The following is a 16,810-nucleotide window of genomic DNA, read 5'->3' on the forward strand; positions in this document are numbered from 1 at the left end:
TACCCCAGGAAATCGCTCACTGTCTGGTGCAGTGGCTCTCAACCGGTGTGCCGCGGCACACTAGTGTGACATTTACGTCTCGCAAGTGTGCGATTTCTTCGGAATTTTGAAATAATGCGCAAAATAATTCTAGTCCATAGCAAACCATCAATAATTTAAATCGAGCTTGATGTGAAGATTGTACATTTGATTAATCAAAATTGATATTATGCCCGCATATCCCCCTGGAATTCGATTTACCGGACAGATCGCGTGCCTTGAAGGCTAAATTCAGTTTTGCACTGCACAATACGTTGATTGATCGCAGAGAAGAGCAGATATGGAGGCGCCTGTATAACAATGCAGTTTTCTAATCCTCATTGTGTGCCTAATCACCAGCGAGAAATGAACTCCTTTTATTTGGAACTGACGTTCGCGCTTACAAATTCGAATTACAATCATGGCTATCAATCCACACTGTGATTGTTTGGTATTGTGCCGGCACTTCCGCGTCCACGTCGTCCAAATATCAAATGATCGACCGAAAAGATCATCGCTCCATCAAATATGCCGGGCCTGATGTGTGGAACAGTATCCCGCCAGCCATCCGACAGTCGACGAGCATGTCCACATTCAAGTCGAAATACAAGCAATTACTACTAAATAAATACAGTCCATCCTCAAGATTACCGGACCACGACTGACCTATCGATCTCGCTTCCCATGACATGCCGCCCTATTTCTTGTCGCATTCTTTTTTCTATACTATCTTCTTTACTTTCATTCAGTGTGCATGCCTCCTCTTTACATCGCCTAGGCCAAGGTGGGTGTCAGATTCCATAGACTACTCCTTGTCGCTTCGACATCTTCCTGTCTTTTCATTGTATCGCATTTTTGTGGTGTATTGAACTGATAAAATTGCTAATAAACCAATGATGATGATGATTCCGTTAAAATGTTGGCTTGTAGCACAACGTTGTAATACTGTCGACGAATATGAGAATTGAGAAGTAAGGTTGATCAATTTATGTTAGTTAACAAATCTCTTCGATGCTGAGGTTATAATCTTGGTTTGTTGGAAGTATAACTGAACTGCGGGTGGCCGCTTGTAGAACTTTTGAAGTATGGCCATCCTCACGCATGCTACCACGATCTGCGTGAAAATGCTTTGTAAGCCTCCATATTCGTTAGAGGTGATCGTGCTTGACCTCTTCGACCCAATGCGGCAGTGGACAATGCGCATGTTTATTGTCCTTCCAATTCTTATGAAATAGTATTTGAGGGTAGCCCGAATTTTCTGTGAAGTCGTATATCAAATTGACCCTTTTTACTTTCGTCTGAATAGGCCCTGTTTGTTGTAATCACCTAAATCACGAAGTAACGATATTCTAGCCCGAGAAAAACGACCACTTTCTATCGCGACTTAGTAAGCAATGAGACGGACGCTTTACGTACAAAAGATTACCTTTAGAATTATTAAAATGGAGAAGTTTATTTTAAAAAAAAGGTTGTAGAAGCATTTTGGATTGACTGCAGAGGTGGTCGCATTAGTCGGCGTTACTACTGGGTGCTAATAAGTATCCTGGTAGTTTGCAGGCGCCGTAAGCCAAAAAAGTTCAGAATCACTGTGACGGTGTGCCGCGAATTATAATTATTTCCGAAGGGTGCCGCGAGGTCAAAAAGGTTGAGAATCACTGGTCTAGTGTATAAGTGCCTATTAGGGATGGTGTGAACGTGAGGTTCTCGTTCGCGTTCTGTGTGTGAACTTCTGAAATTAAGAGGTTCACGTTCACAAACGAACCTTGGTAGGTTCTGCACTGTGAACCTTATTCATATATTACAATTTTCACGTCAATATAACATCTTTGGTTGAAATTTATTGCATTTAAACTGCGAGCCACTCTATGCATGGCGCTGGCAGCATAAAAAATCAACACTGAACGAGCGTGTAGCTTGACAATCTCAAAAGTTTTACTTGCTTTGTTCCAAAGTTTGCTCGAAATATCCAGCTTTCCATCTGTGAATATTTAGTGACTCTCTGCTGTGAACTTGACCCGCAATCACACAACACCAAGAGCGAAATACGCTACATGTAGGTAGTCAGGGAATGACGCTTTTTCAACCAATCAAAGAAATTGATATCGTTGTCTGATGTAAATAATCTAGCAGGCGTACGGAGTCCATCTTGATTTCATATGTTAATTGTATCATAAAAACCAAATCCGTGCGAGAGGGGTGTTGGCTACTGCTGTATAACTTGTTAATTGGGTATAATATCGCTCGAAAGTATATAGAAACCCGTTTTACACTCTGCTCAATATCAACGTAGCAACACCCAGACGCCAAATACATTGTCCGGTCTGGCCTTGACCGTAAAGGCGTAAGCTTATATTCCCTTGCAGGTCCTGGTCGAAATTGATGGCAAAGAGACGGAGGGTATTGATTACATGGTATATTATATCATTCTCAAAAATCGGTGAACTTTTCCCATACTTTGTGATCGGTTGACAAAAAAAAAAGTCATCTTTTCGCTCAGAGCTCAAAATACCGTTTGAGCGTCACTGCTGTGGTAATTTACGGCATATCACTCGCATTTTGCTCTAAATATGACCTAAATTTTCAAAAAAGAGGACAAAATCTCAAAAAATAGGACAAAAGGGCGTCCTCCGAGGACACTTTCAAAAAAGTCAAAAAAGAGGACAAATCCTCTTTAAAGAGGACGTATGGTAACCCTACAATGTGGCCCGAGTCGTCGCTAGGTATCGTGTACACCAGTGCTCTTCAACCGGGGTGGTCGTACACCCTAGGGTGTACCAGAATTCGCAAAGGGTGTACCACTCGGATGGGGTGTACAGGGGTGTACCAGATCCGAGTAACAATGAGCCGATGGCTAGCTATCACAAATGCCGCTGTATAGGTCAGTACAGACAGGTTGACGCACAGGTTAACGAGCAATATGGTACAATGTTATCTCAAGTGTAATACTGTACACCGCTTCATTGTGATGTCATAAGCAAATATTTCTTCTATTCATTTAGCCGTCGGCAATAGACCAATGGTTCCGTTTGGTGTTGTAAAGTATGCAGTTAACAAAAATGTGTTCAGCTAGTCATTTGTATTTTATTGATTTGTGAGGAAACCGCCGCGATAGCTCAGACTTTTTGAATCCGTGCTTCCTACCCGATGCTAATAAATACCGCAATGCACATAAATGAAGTGACGTAGCTAGCCAGGGTCGAAACAGCTTCCATATTGAAGTCGAAACTAGGGTTAGTTCGGATATCAATAATTTTCACTATCCGGATAACGGATATATCTGGATATTTGGAATTTATCTAACCGGTTAACCGGATAGTAACTTCTAAGTTAATTAATCGATTTCACGAGGTCTGCATGTAAAACGGATCGCAAAATCATTACACGGTGTTATTGTAGAGTAGACTTATACGTACACACGCAGTACGAGCGAATACGAGAAAAACCAGGCAAATTTAATGTTCCCTGCTTCTGCAACGCCCTCCTTATAAAGCACAATGCATCATTTTTGGCATCCTCCAGCCGGGACCGGAATTGTCTAACAAAATGTACACATGCATTGAATGCTCTTTCAGCTTCCACAGAAGTGGGCTGAATAGTAAGCAAGCATCGCTTCGTAGAGAGTCTAAAGGTTGCCAGGTCGTTACGTAAACTTCAACAACAGTGAGTAGCTGATACTGGAATTGATGCCGACATGATACATCGCTCTAATTCCTCCGTGAGAAATTCACGTGATCAGGCACGCAGCCAGCCGAAAATTAAGGGGCGGGGTGTTTGAAATAAAATGAGGGGGTTTCGATTTTTTTCGAATTAAGTATCATTGGAAATCAATTACGCTTGCACGCACGCACGTCGCACATGTCTGCGAACATTCAATGTCACTCAGTTTCGCGATGTCACATTCACAATCGCTAATCAGAATACACTTAACGGCATATCGTCACCAAGTCATCTAAAGATAGGATCCAACACATGCTAGGTCCGGGACGCGATGGTTAGGCCAGAGATGATATCTTTCGTAGGCCTAATGCAGATGCGATTTTGTAGGTCAGCGATAATATCGTGAGCACCAAGCCAATGCAGATGCGATTGTGAAGGTCAGCGATGGAATCGTGTGCACTGTGCACACTGCACAGGGTCTATTGCAGATGCAATTCTTCCATCCAGAGGAACTATAGCCTTGTTGAAGACGCGATAAATCAGGCCAGAGAAGATGCCCGAGTGCGCGACAATCAATGACCTAAATTAACGATCTTCTCAGCAGGATATCGCGTCGCGTCTCATTGTGCAATGTGCACAGACGCACATAGCTAATTGGCAACACGCTTCTCGCTAATCGGCCGCGCGCAACACTGATGCGACTTATTGAAGTTTACTTAAAAGTGTAAAACGGATTAGAAACGATACTCTTTTATCCGGTTAACCTGCCGAATTATATCCGGATATCAGATATTAAAAATACCTGCGGTTAACCGGTTAACCGTTATCCGGATAGTCCAACCCTAGTCGAAACCCTTTTGTTTTAAAATGCCGATTGTATATGTCCAATCTTTCGCCATACATCTGCAATCTAGTATTTTGTTATAAGTGATGTAAATTAGCGACAATAGACTGTGTATAGCGGCATACGATCTGAGGTTACTGACATCTCTTGCAGCCCATGTGCTACTATCGACTGTGTGTGGTGTGTGGCAGGCCTGATGCGCAGTAGGCTGGTGCGCCTGCTATCATCGCTGATCTGAATTACCGCTTCTGCAGCAGTAGCTTTACCTACTCTCCCCCCAATACTATTACATTTAGGTTGATTATCGTTCGTTATATCATGCTGTTTTTGCTCTGACACGAAATAAATTCCAATTTGCGTAGGGTTACCATACGTCCTCTTTTAAGAGGATTTGTCCTCTTTTTTGACTTTTTTGAAAGTGTCCTCGGAGGACGCCCTTTTGTCTTCTTTTTTTGAGATTTTGTCCTCTTTTTTGAAAATTTAGGTCAGATTTAGAGCAAATTGATATGCCGTAAATCAGCACAGAAGTGACGCTCCGGCGGGTATTTCGGAGTGAAAAACTGTGATTTTAGCTCTGAGTGAAAAGTTGACCTTTTTTTAGTCATCCACCTAGCAATGCGGAGAGAAAAACGATATTTTGAGCTCTGAGCGGAAAGATGACCTTTTTTTAGTCAATTGATCACCAAGTGGGAAATATTCACCGGTTTTTTAGAATTCTTCTCCGGTTTTGCAAGTCTCAAATTTCTGAAAAAGTGTTCTCTTTTTAGATTTCCAAAATATCGTAAGCCTAAATTTGCGTGGCGGGCTGCCTAACTGGCTGCGAATAGAGTCTGTGACCAAATACTATTTTATTCAAATCCATTTTTTTTTTTGACGGCAATACCTCCGCTTCTACTGGTCGGAATTGAACCAAATTTGAAGAACATAGTTTTTATAGACAACCTAATACTTTCATGGGGTGAACAGAAAAATTTCAAATTTTTCGTTATTTATTTTTGTATAGTAAATAGAAACTTTCCTCTCCCGTAGCAAGGCGGCTACTAGTTGGAATTGAACCAAATTTGGTGTGTAGGCTTAAGTTAGGTAACCTAACAATTTTATCAAGTAGCCAGTACGATTTGAGAAAAATAGTCATGTTTGAAGACCCCTAATGAACAGGGGTGTACGAGTTTTGAGCAAACCTTAAAAGGGTGTACCACGTCGAGAAAGGTTGAAGAGCACTGGTGTACACTGTACAGTAGGGTTGTTCAGAATTTGGAAAATGTTTGAAATACTAGGTATCCATGGCTTATTCTGTAGGTTCTTGTTAAAAAACAATAATGGGCCTGAAAGAAGCTCGCAGGAAAGTCGGTAAGATTTGTCTAAATGCGTTTGAAAGTCGTTGTTGAAGAGTGGGTGGGCACCGACAGCAGAATTACGAAAAGGCGGGAAATCACGAAGCACGGTTTTTGATTGGGTAATCGGCTAAGCTTCAATGATTACTGCAACAGCTGACTCGGATTAGGGTGCTTGGCTTTACTAAATTAAAAGTATGTTTTGTTGAGGTCGAGTCTGTCGGCTGTGGTTCTGTAAAAGCGCGTTGTGGGTTGATGAGTCATTAGTAGTAGCCTACTGTAACACGTGTTCTTTGACCCCTCCAAATGACGCGAAATCTGTCGTTGTAGTGTACGAATATAAGTGCCACTGTGATTGTGGCTACGTGGGAAGAATGTCAAAGCGTTTGCAGGAACGTATAAACCAGCATGTCCCCAGATTTATCAGAACACGTGCATCAGGCTCCGCGTAAAGCTCACCCTTAACCCATCTACTCAAGCTTGATGCTGAGCTATCAAAGCCATTAATTCTGCAATCGGCAAACACCTGTTGGCTAATTCGATTTGTGTGAATAATTATCGAGACGAGAGATTCGCGTCATTGAGAGGGGTCGTTCACTCTTCCATTTGTGTGCCTTCGAGTCGACTTTTATCAAAATACACCAGCCGAAACTCTGTCCACAGAAGGAGTTCGTGTGCCTACATACAAGCTATCTGGTTCAGTTAACGACTTGTTTCTTATCACACTAGCACTCTTCACACGCACGCTACGTAAGAAGCTATTACATATCCACAATTGAAACTATAGGTATGAGCGGAAATACAGATACATCATAGCGTTATTGTTCTGCACTACCTATTGGCCGTCACACCTGCACGTTTCCTTAGGTACACTGTCGGTTTATGAAGTCGATAGCGCACTGTTTCACTCCTCTGCGATTGTCGGATTGCTAGCCAACAATCGGCGAGGCAAATTTATCTATGCCTCACCCAGTTATTATTTTTCTGTGCCGTCATTGTGCGTCACAAAACCGAATTTTCAATCCATCAGCATTTTGCTAGGGTTCTGGTGCTCTGATATCGATAATACTTGGATTTTTGAATCAATGCGACAATAGCATTCGATATCAGTTATTATAAATGCTAAGCTGTTTATGATGAATTGCGCTGCTAATCACATTCGAGGCATGTAGATTCTGTGCCTCGTCTTATCCTTTCGCGCTACATTTTTGAACAATGAATATACAAATATACAAAAATGTAGAAAATGAGTCCCGAACATCGATAAAAATCACCAACAATTACTGAAGGTTTTCACAATTACAATTTACTCATCCTGACCACAAGTGAGGCTCTGCCTGACTTGCCTCCCCTAACCGCACGTCACTCTTTGGAGAGAACGCAGTTAAAAGTTGAAAAAAATCACGTTTTTTGTCTCTTTAATTGAAACGTGTGGGTTACTGGTTACCCATTAGTGAGTGTATTAGCTGCAACTGCTGCAATCCCTTTTCAACGGTGAACATTCCTGTTTTGAAGACAGGTCCTTAAAAAGAGGTTTGAAGCCGGTCCTCAGAAAAATAATAACGCCGACTCCTTGCGTCGCGTGCCTGGAGATGCCATCAAACTAGTTCAATTATGTCGCCACTTTAAAACCACCATTTACGACGAAAAACACTGATCTCGCGATTTTAACGCCTCTGATTTTTTCGGCATTCCACTTCGCGGAGTCAGAAGTCGGTCGATAATGTGTCGAGTTGAGTAGTGAGAGACGTTTTTTCGACTACTGAAATATGATACACGCCGCAAATAGTTGATTTATCAATTACAATCATAGTTTCGATAATGGAAGGCTGTAAACATCTATTGGTCGTATCGCAGCATACGGAACAGGTGGTACAGAGCCACGCACTTTACCATAAATGGGATTTATAGCAAGTCGTGATCAAAATCCACAGCATTGTGAAATAGTTTAATGATATAAGAACGGCCAAATAACACAAAATATTCTTATAAGTGCCAGCTACACGGGCGGTCCGAGTTCGATTCCGCGTCGGAGGTTTATCTGGGCTCCTCTTCCCGCGTCGCTGTTCATACGGCGACAAAAATGCGCAGAAAAAGTTCCGACGAAAGAACGAACTCACAAGGAATGGAAAGAGCAGGAAAAAGCCGAGGAATAGAGATTAACATCGAAAAGGAGCTGTGACATTGGGCACTAGGTCGAGGTGGATGCCATTTTAAGAGACGGCAACTGGTCGCTCGGCATCCTCCTATCTGTTCATTATATCGCATTGTTCACTGTATGTGTTTTTATCAGATGAAAATATATCATCTGACGATAATAGATCATTTGATGTAATGTACAATTGGCATTTTATTCTACGCGGTAGCACAAAAAAGATACATATCAGAACTTTTTACTCATGGGCCATGGCGTTATAATGAGCGATACTCGAATACTGGACTCGATTCGGAAACGAATCCAAACGAAGTCCAACTCGAGAACCTTCTGGTTCCTTCGCATCTCCATCGTCCAGAGGTCACGATCCAAAATGAATGGCAAAGAGAAAATGGGGGAATCTAACAATAATATGTGCCCACTGCTTGATAATTACGACTTGATCTATTGCTAACCCGCCCCGTTTATTGCTTCAGTCAACAGACGCCCGACAGAGTCACCAAATCGCTTGATTGTATCAACAAAGTAGGAGTAAGCTCACGCCCTGCCTAAATGACGTCTCATCGCAACCGAAACAAGAGCAGTTCGCAATCGGTGAATGCACGGAAATCGCTAAAAGCATTCTGCAGCTGCTCAGGCATCGTTCCCACAAGAAAACTTTGTACTTGTTCAAGACGCAACCAGACAAGGAGCGAAACGAAGGCGCTCATGCGTGACGCGTGATTCATAACCAACACGTTTCCGTTCATCCCGTTTATTCCCAGAACTCGCACCTGATCGCTTGTGGCGCGTAACGGGTTAATGTTATCTTCGCGGATGACTCGTTCGGGGCTGGAAGCATTTCACGTTTCCTGGTATGATGTCACAAGGCGCGGTTTTACCAAAACATGCGACACGAATGCGGCTTCAAATGCGGTCTAGACCAGTGCTTCGGTAGGTGTGAGACGTATTGTTAAGTTGCTTTCAGTACAATGGCGTTTTCCGGTGAAAACACTATGCTACGTCATCGCCATCTAAGATGCAGGCAGTTTAAAGGTGGGTAGACAATCAGAGCTGAGTCGGGTGTGTCTGAGAACCGTATATCATTTCGCGGAGTTCATCAACAGATAGACCGAAGATCTGCATCAAGTCGCTATGACTTTTGCGTAGATTTATTGACGGCAGGCAACAGGGAGCTCCAAACATCACGTTGAGTTGAGTAGGCCTATATTGTTGATGATTTTATCATTTCAATACACCGCAACATCGCGATACAATAAAATGACAGGACGGCTCTGAGTCGTCTTTGAAATCGGACGCCAAGGGGTGGCCAATCCAAAACGGGTCGCGGGCCACATTTCAAATTTACTAGAGGCCGCGGGCCGCAAGAATGCAATATCGAGGTGAAATGAGGCACACTTTCAGCAACCACGTTTTTAAATCTTCACGCCAGTACAACGGTGTGCTCCATAACAACATGGGCGACGGGCATAGTTCCAACCAAAGAAGTAATATTTTATTAAAGAAATACAAACTCCACAAAAAGATCATCATCATCAATTTCATTTTATTTTGAACTATGAGCTGCGCACGATACCTGACAACGGGTTTCAGCGAAGGAATCGATATTAGGTCTAGTGCACGGTACTGGCTGAAATACTATCCACTCGTAAACTTGATCTTGTGGGAAGCCCTAAAGCCGTATTTCCAAGCGTCTCGGTCTTGGCAGTGTCTGGGCCATTGCACGCCAAGGCAATGTGCCCATGCCCATTCATATCAGCTGATTCTTACTGTATGGAATCCTGTTGCCATCGCCGAAGCCGGTTCAGCTGGGGCGGAATAGTGACGTTGGGCACAGGAAAAGAGGTTATTTTGAAAGTGAAATCAATTTCAGCATTTCAAAATGCTTTACTTATAGCGTTCTATCGAAATCTAAAATCAGATGTAAAGAACAGGCACAGGCCTACGCAGTATATTACACTCACAAACACACGCATGTCATGTAGCTGCATCTAAACGCGAAAATTGGCCTCCGTATTAAATTTGACCAACACGACGACGAAACAGGATGGCGTGAGCTCATAGACGAAAGTCACCCTCGTACGCATAAATTTTTGACACCGTTATTGCGACGCCATGTGTTTTCAGTACGTCACAATTGGCAACTGTCTACAAAACTTTTGCCTCCTAAATTTTCATCTGTGCAACACCAGTGCACATGAACACTGCAACGCGTGCTATTTACACCTGTATCATGGTATATTTGAATCAACTGACGAGTTTGTGAACATTGCGATGTTGAAAGCTTTGCTTGCTGTTAGAACTAGATATAAAGATTAGAGCTCACTACTATTGGAGGAGTGTCCCACTGTGACATTGCTCAACACAAATCGGGCGTGCAACAGCTGTTTCGAGTTTAAGAGCCATGACGTAATTCAGATCGCTGCCAGACTTAGCAAATCTGCATCTGCATGTCATTCAGCGAATGCGTCAAATACTCACAATGAACAGATAGCTTTTCGGAGAGACTTTGTTAGTTGAATTTTGACGTGTCATGGAACATAGGGTCGTGTACGCTGTGTCCGAAACCTAAAGGTCGATTGCAGCTTAATTTGAGCCCGATGAGTAGCACACATGTGTTTGTGTTTTCTACCGTGTTAGTTCTGGTTAAACGTCCAAGTTAGGAAATCCTTATGACTACACTTTGGCAGCGCACTCGTCAGCATTCTTATTAGTTGTTGCAATTTCCTTGTATATGATTTAATAAACGCGATCGGGGATGGTTGGAAAGAATGACACGACGACATGAAGAACGCGACATATTAAGCGTGTATTCAGCATCTTCGACGGCAGAGCTGGATGCCCTGACTGGTGACCAAATGCCCAAAGTCCATGAGTGGACGGCCCAGAACAACCTCTGCATAAACGCCTCGAAATCGCAATTGCTGACAGTAAATTCAAAAAATAACCTAACCGTTAATATCGCTGGTCAGCCCGTTTCCAACACAGATAATGCCAAATATCTCGGGGTTTTACTGGACTCGAACATGTCCTGGAAGAGTCATATTCAGTCCCTAGAAACTAAATTATCACCGAAGTGCGGCCTGTTCTACAGCCTTAGGCGCTTCATGCCAGCATGGGTTCTTCTGATACTCTTTAAATCCTTAATCCAATCGAAGTTACACTATGGCATCCTCTGTTGGGGGGCTGCCAGTAAAACTGCACTCAAGCCACTGCAAAAACTACAACATAAAGTACTCCGAATCATAGCTAGGGCCCCAAAGGGGCCTGGTTGCCCATCCAACAAGTCGCTGCTGAAGAGATTCGGCGTCCTAAACATAGAAGATATGCGGAAACTAGAAATCGCCAAGTTTATGTATCAGTTCCACTGCGGTCGTTGCCCCGAATATTTCAATGACTTCTTTACCTCGGAATCAAAAGCGCACAAGTACAACACACGCGCGTCCACGTCGTCCAAATATCATATGATCGACCGAAAAGATCATCGCTCTATCAAATATGCCGGACCTGATGTGTGGAACAGTATCCCGCCGGCCATCCGACAGTCGACGAGCATGTCCACATTCAAGTCGAAATACAAGCAATTACTACTAAATAAATACAGTCCATCCTCTAGATTACCGGACCACGACTGACCTATCGATCTCGCTTCCCATGACATGCCGCCCTATTTATTGTCGCTTTCTTTTTCTATACTATCTTCTTTACTTTCATTCAGTGTGCATGCCTCCTCTTTACATCGCCTAGGCCAAGGTGGGTGTCAGATTCCATAGACTGCTCCTTGTCGCTTCGACACCTTCCTGTCTTTTCATTGTATCGCATTTTTTGGTGGTGTATTGAACTGATAAAATTGCTAATACACCAATGATGATGATTAGCTGCCGGTTAGCAAAACCCATAAACGAAGGCAGCCGACTTAGAGCTGGCAATATCATTAATTGGCAATCCCAACAAAATAGGTGAATTGATGTGCTACGAACATATGGCAATGTTTCTGGATGATATCCGGATTCTGAAAGGAAGCAATTTGTAGCTTTTGTATCCTCTGCTGCTTTTCACATCTGTCCGATTGTTGTATCTATGATTCGAGCTACTTCCTCGTTTACCTATCATGTGTCACAGTAGTCAGTAGTCACACTATAGATAACTAACCTATACGGATAGATGCGAAACAAGTGACTGCACAGTACACAGTTAGGAATACGCATTGTTGCGACCAATAGGGCACTGTTTTAGCCATTGTTGCTTTGGTTCATTTTGAGGTTGCAGTCAGGACTTTGAAGCTCATCGTGAAATTCCAATGGAGCTGTCGCCAGACGTTTGAAGCATAGTTCTGGCACCGATGTATATAATGAGATACTTTGCTTCCACTATTACCTGAATTGACATAATGTAACAGCCAACCTTCAAAAAATTAAGATATATGATACCTTTTCAAATTAACAACGTTGCTGGTGCAGAGCAGTCACGTGTCCATTGTCCATAACTGCATCCGATGAGGGACCTTTTTGTTAGTTTTTGAATTGACTTGATGCAGTCGGAACTGCCCCCCCCCCCCCTCAGCAGCGGTATCAATGAGCTCCGGAGCTGGAGCAATTTGATATTTACGTCTACCCTAAAGCCCTGGTTGCTCTGACCAGATTTAACTTGTGAAAGTTTTCGCTCAAGGCCGAATTTAATAAATTTTGCGCCACTGTCGCAAGCTACAACATTAGGCTACTATATTTGTTTACAACGCTACCAGAAATTGTTTACGCTATCTAGTTGCCTAAACCCGTAGTCACGTGTTTCGCTCTATCCGCAGGATAGTTATCAATAGCGTCGCACATCGTGCAGTCAAGAAGCGACAACCAAAACTTGCGGTTCTGTTTATTCAGGAGCTGTACGTATTCCCCTATTAAGCCATACCGTAGATTTAGTCTTGGAGTCACGCAAGCCACAAAAGTCATGGCCGACGATCAAGTCGAGATGGAAGACATCGCCGCTGACAAGCAGGCTGATGACGCCCCGGAGTCAGGAGAAAAGCCGGCTGAGAGCCCCGAGAAGGCGACTGAGAGTCCTAAAAAATCGCCTGAAAAATCGGAAGCCGGCGATAGAGAAGAGAATTCCACAAAAGAGGTTCGAACTCTTTTCCGATGAATAACACAGTTCGTCTTCTGTGATATGTTGGCAAGATGCGGAGCATGTTTTTTCTTCGAATTTTACTCGCCAGTCGAAGAAATTGTTTACTAAAAAACGCCGCAAATCAAACTTGGCTCAATGTCAACCCGTAGAAAGGAATCTATATTAGAGTAGAAAATTAAGGACATCAATCGACTCTGCTGACACTGCTTTTTTCATAGTTTTGTCTCATGATGAGTTATCGCCATCAAGCACAAGCAAATTTAAAATTATCATTAGCAATTTTTGAATGCAGTGTGTGATCAGACCAGTCGACCTTTTCTAGAATCATATCGACCCCTTCATACTCTAATGTGGTTGTGGTGTTGGCAGGCTTGTAATGACTCGACTCGTGTCGCAATTTTTTGGTGACTCGACATGACTCGAGTCATTTTCTTAAAAATGAGAAATGACTCGACTCGAGTCAATTTGTGTATTCACTCGACTTGTATTCGAGTCATTGCGCATGACTCGGACCAAGTCATATGACTCGAGACTGGGTCTACCAAGACAGGCATTCCATAGTAATTTCGAGGAACAGTAAAGTTATTACTCTATTAATTTTTCGTCTATCAGTACTGGTGCTTGAAAATGCTACCAGAAACTGTTAAAAGTGAGGAAAATTAGTTTATTATGACCGCGAAGCATTCGATATCACTGAGCAGAGCTATAAAAAGTGGGTTTCACATGACATTATCTCGGAACTGAAAAGTCAACAGAATAACTTGGATTCGGACTCGAGTCAAAACACTATGACTCGGACTCGACGCTCTACTCCGTGACTTGGAATCGACTCGGGGGTGAATTGAAAATGACTCGACTTGACTCGAGTCAAAACTATGAAAGCGAGATTGACTTGTGACTCGGAGCCTTGTGACTTGGTTACAACCCTGGGTGTTGGTAATCATTGTTTAATTTAATTTAATTTATAATTAATATTACTTTGCATTATATTGCAGCCACAGTCATGGGCCTGGTCATTCCTGATATGTCGAGATGCCGTTAAGTTGTATGTCTCTGTAATGTATAAGTAGTATTGGACTCAGCGTATGCTATACGAAGTTCTTATTTAACATACGGTCTAAAACTAAGTCAGGAAAGTGTTTCTTTTTTCGCTTAGACAAGATAGATTATTTCGTCGACATCGATCGAACGACTTGTGATTAACAGGAGGAAGAGAAGCAAGGCAAAGAAGAGGAAAAAGAAAAGGATGGCGAGGCAGCAGGCAACGACGAGGAGGTGAAGGAAATACTTTTGTGCGACTGAAAGAAATTTTACGGTTGTCTTCATTTCACAGGAACAACAAGATAACGAGTCGGACGCCGAACAGGCCGACAACGAACAAGCGGACGAAGACGACGACAAAGACGAAGGCCAAGACGAAGACAAGGCTTCTGGGAAATCGAACGATGAAGCAGCCGGTAAGAATCGCGTTTTATCGCCTGCCCTTCAATTACTCTACATTCAGTGTCCATGCCTTCTCCTTACACGTTCTAGGCCCAGGTGGGTCTCTGATTTAGAAGAATACTCCAAGTCGTTTCAATTCCTTCCTATCTTGTCATTGTATCGCAGTCTTGTTTTTTGAAATGATGATATTATTCATAAACTGATAGCCCACTTATTATCCTCCGTCAGTGTCTTCCTGATTACCTTCTATTCCAGTGGCAATCGCGATGCCTCCTCAGTCGATCGGGCCAGGGCCTAGCACAGGCTGCAAGCCTTGGTTTGAACGGAATAAGCTGGAAATCATCGTGATATCGCTCATCATCGTTCTAGTCATCGTGATCGCGGCTCTGCTAGCGACAACACTCGGTAAGTTTCGGATCTTATCGGAGTCATCTCCGAAATTACAAATTAAAATCGGACCAGGGCAATGCAGCCACCCCGAAATAGCCCTTGAAGTCTGAAAACCGGCGTTTATCCGAACAATCAGATCATATTTTCGTCTTTACAAAGTGAAAATGCGGATATATTGCTGCCGTCGTCGATACTTTCCTAATTATACCTCAACAATTTGTAGGAGATTGCAATTAAGGGATTCTTCAGGATTGCACTTTCATGCACAGGAAGCATAGAAACCTGTCCTGTTTCAGAAGAGCTTGATCCAAAGAGAATTCAAATTTTGTTTCAATTCTTGATTCCAGGCCGAGTCTCGAATAGCGATGCTTCAACCGCGACAACCACGCAGTCAACTGCTACGACTTCTGTCGAAACCGAAACGACGACCTTTGACCTTTCTACTGTAACCACGGCAACAACAACAACAACGACGACTGAGCCTACAACCACAATGATGGCAACAAGTAGCACTGAAGCAACAACAACAACTGCCTCTGATATCACGTCGACCGCTGTCAATATGACCTCCCCAGACACAGCTGCCGAAGTGACATCACTGAGCACCAACACCACTTCAGCAGGAGGAGTACCATCTCCGTCGACGAGTTCTGGATTGAATTCAACCATTCAACAAACCACCCAGAACATGACAACACCCAATGCTACGTAGATCGGATGCTCAATTGGAGCCCTGCACAAAATTTTGATGGTTCCATGCATTCGTTGAAACCGTCGTCTCCTGACAGCGTACTGGTTCCGAACACTATGGATAACTTATATGCAATCTTACTATGTTCTCATTCGCAAAGCACTTCCCACGGTTATATACAACATTATACTTATTTCTATGCATCGGTCGCGCTTTCGGACAGACTTGATAGCTTGGCTACAATATGCCGAGTCACAAATCAATTCAACTTTTATAGTTTTGACTCGAGTCGAGTGGAGTCGTTTTCAATTCGCCCCAGAGTCGATACCGAGTCCAAGTCAGGGTTTAAAGGTTCGAGTCCGAGTCACAGCGCTTTGACTTGAGTTCAAGTTATTATGCCCACTGTTCAGTTTCGAGTTCAATCCTACTTAGCTCACCCATTTAAAATTCTGTTTGGGGGATATTGAATGCCTCGCATTCATAATATACTCATTTTGCCCACTTTAGACAGTTTCTGGCCCTAGTTTACAAACACCAGTACGGATAGACGAAATGCGAATAATATAATAGCTGGCTATTCTTCGAATAAACATAGAAATGCCTGTATTGGTCGTCCGAGTCTTGAGTGACTTGGACAAGTCAAACGCAATGACTCGAGTAGCATACTAGTCGAGTCGATACACAAATTGCCTCATGTCGATTCGAGTCGTTTTCCATTATTTAGAAAATGACTCGATTGAGGTCAAGTCACCAAACATGGCGACTCGAGTCGATTCAATACAACCCTGTTACTGGGTTTTCAAAACGAGCAACTATATAGAACTAGAGCGATATTCACTTTATAAAGTCTGCAACTAGATCTAGAGCTACAACCTCTAAAAAGCAGCAGTTGACCGTCAGATAACTAGATTGGTAGCCTGCACAAGCCTTTTCAGACCATTTCGTATGCATGATGTAGACTGGTTTGAAACTGAGGTTCAATTTCAGTTGACTTTCAAATCACTTCGTTCTTGTTGTCGTGACCGAAAACTTATTTGTATCGATCTCTAACCAAGGAATTCGTCGTTCGTTGACGTGCCGCAATAAATGCCCTTACGAAGTACGGCTGTGGGTAAAACGAAGCGAAAATGAGAAGTGTGTCTCTTGATGAACAG

The 16,810-nt window shown here is 43.0% G+C and overlaps 2 protein-coding genes across 2 annotated transcripts in view; one reads left to right on the plus strand and one right to left on the minus strand.

Moving 5' to 3' along the window:
• LOC145444598 (dynein axonemal assembly factor 11-like) overlaps positions 1–16,810 on the minus strand; it is a 135,892-nt gene that overhangs the window by 90,813 nt on the left and 28,269 nt on the right. The window lies entirely within an intron of this gene.
• Positions 12,849–16,758, plus strand: LOC145444615 (uncharacterized). The gene is made up of 5 exons (XM_080322632.1): positions 12,849–13,126; positions 14,339–14,407; positions 14,466–14,589; positions 14,831–14,980; positions 15,313–16,758. The coding sequence occupies exons 1-5, from the start codon at positions 12,956–12,958 to the stop codon at positions 15,675–15,677; spliced, it is 879 nt and encodes a 292-aa protein (XP_080178758.1). The 5' UTR covers positions 12,849–12,955; the 3' UTR covers positions 15,678–16,758.

This window comes from Botryllus schlosseri, chromosome 8, assembly GCF_051294905.1.
Source record: "Botryllus schlosseri isolate E-star chromosome 8, Bs_hap1, whole genome shotgun sequence".
In the NCBI taxonomy this organism is placed as follows: domain Eukaryota; kingdom Metazoa; phylum Chordata; class Ascidiacea; order Stolidobranchia; family Styelidae; genus Botryllus; species Botryllus schlosseri.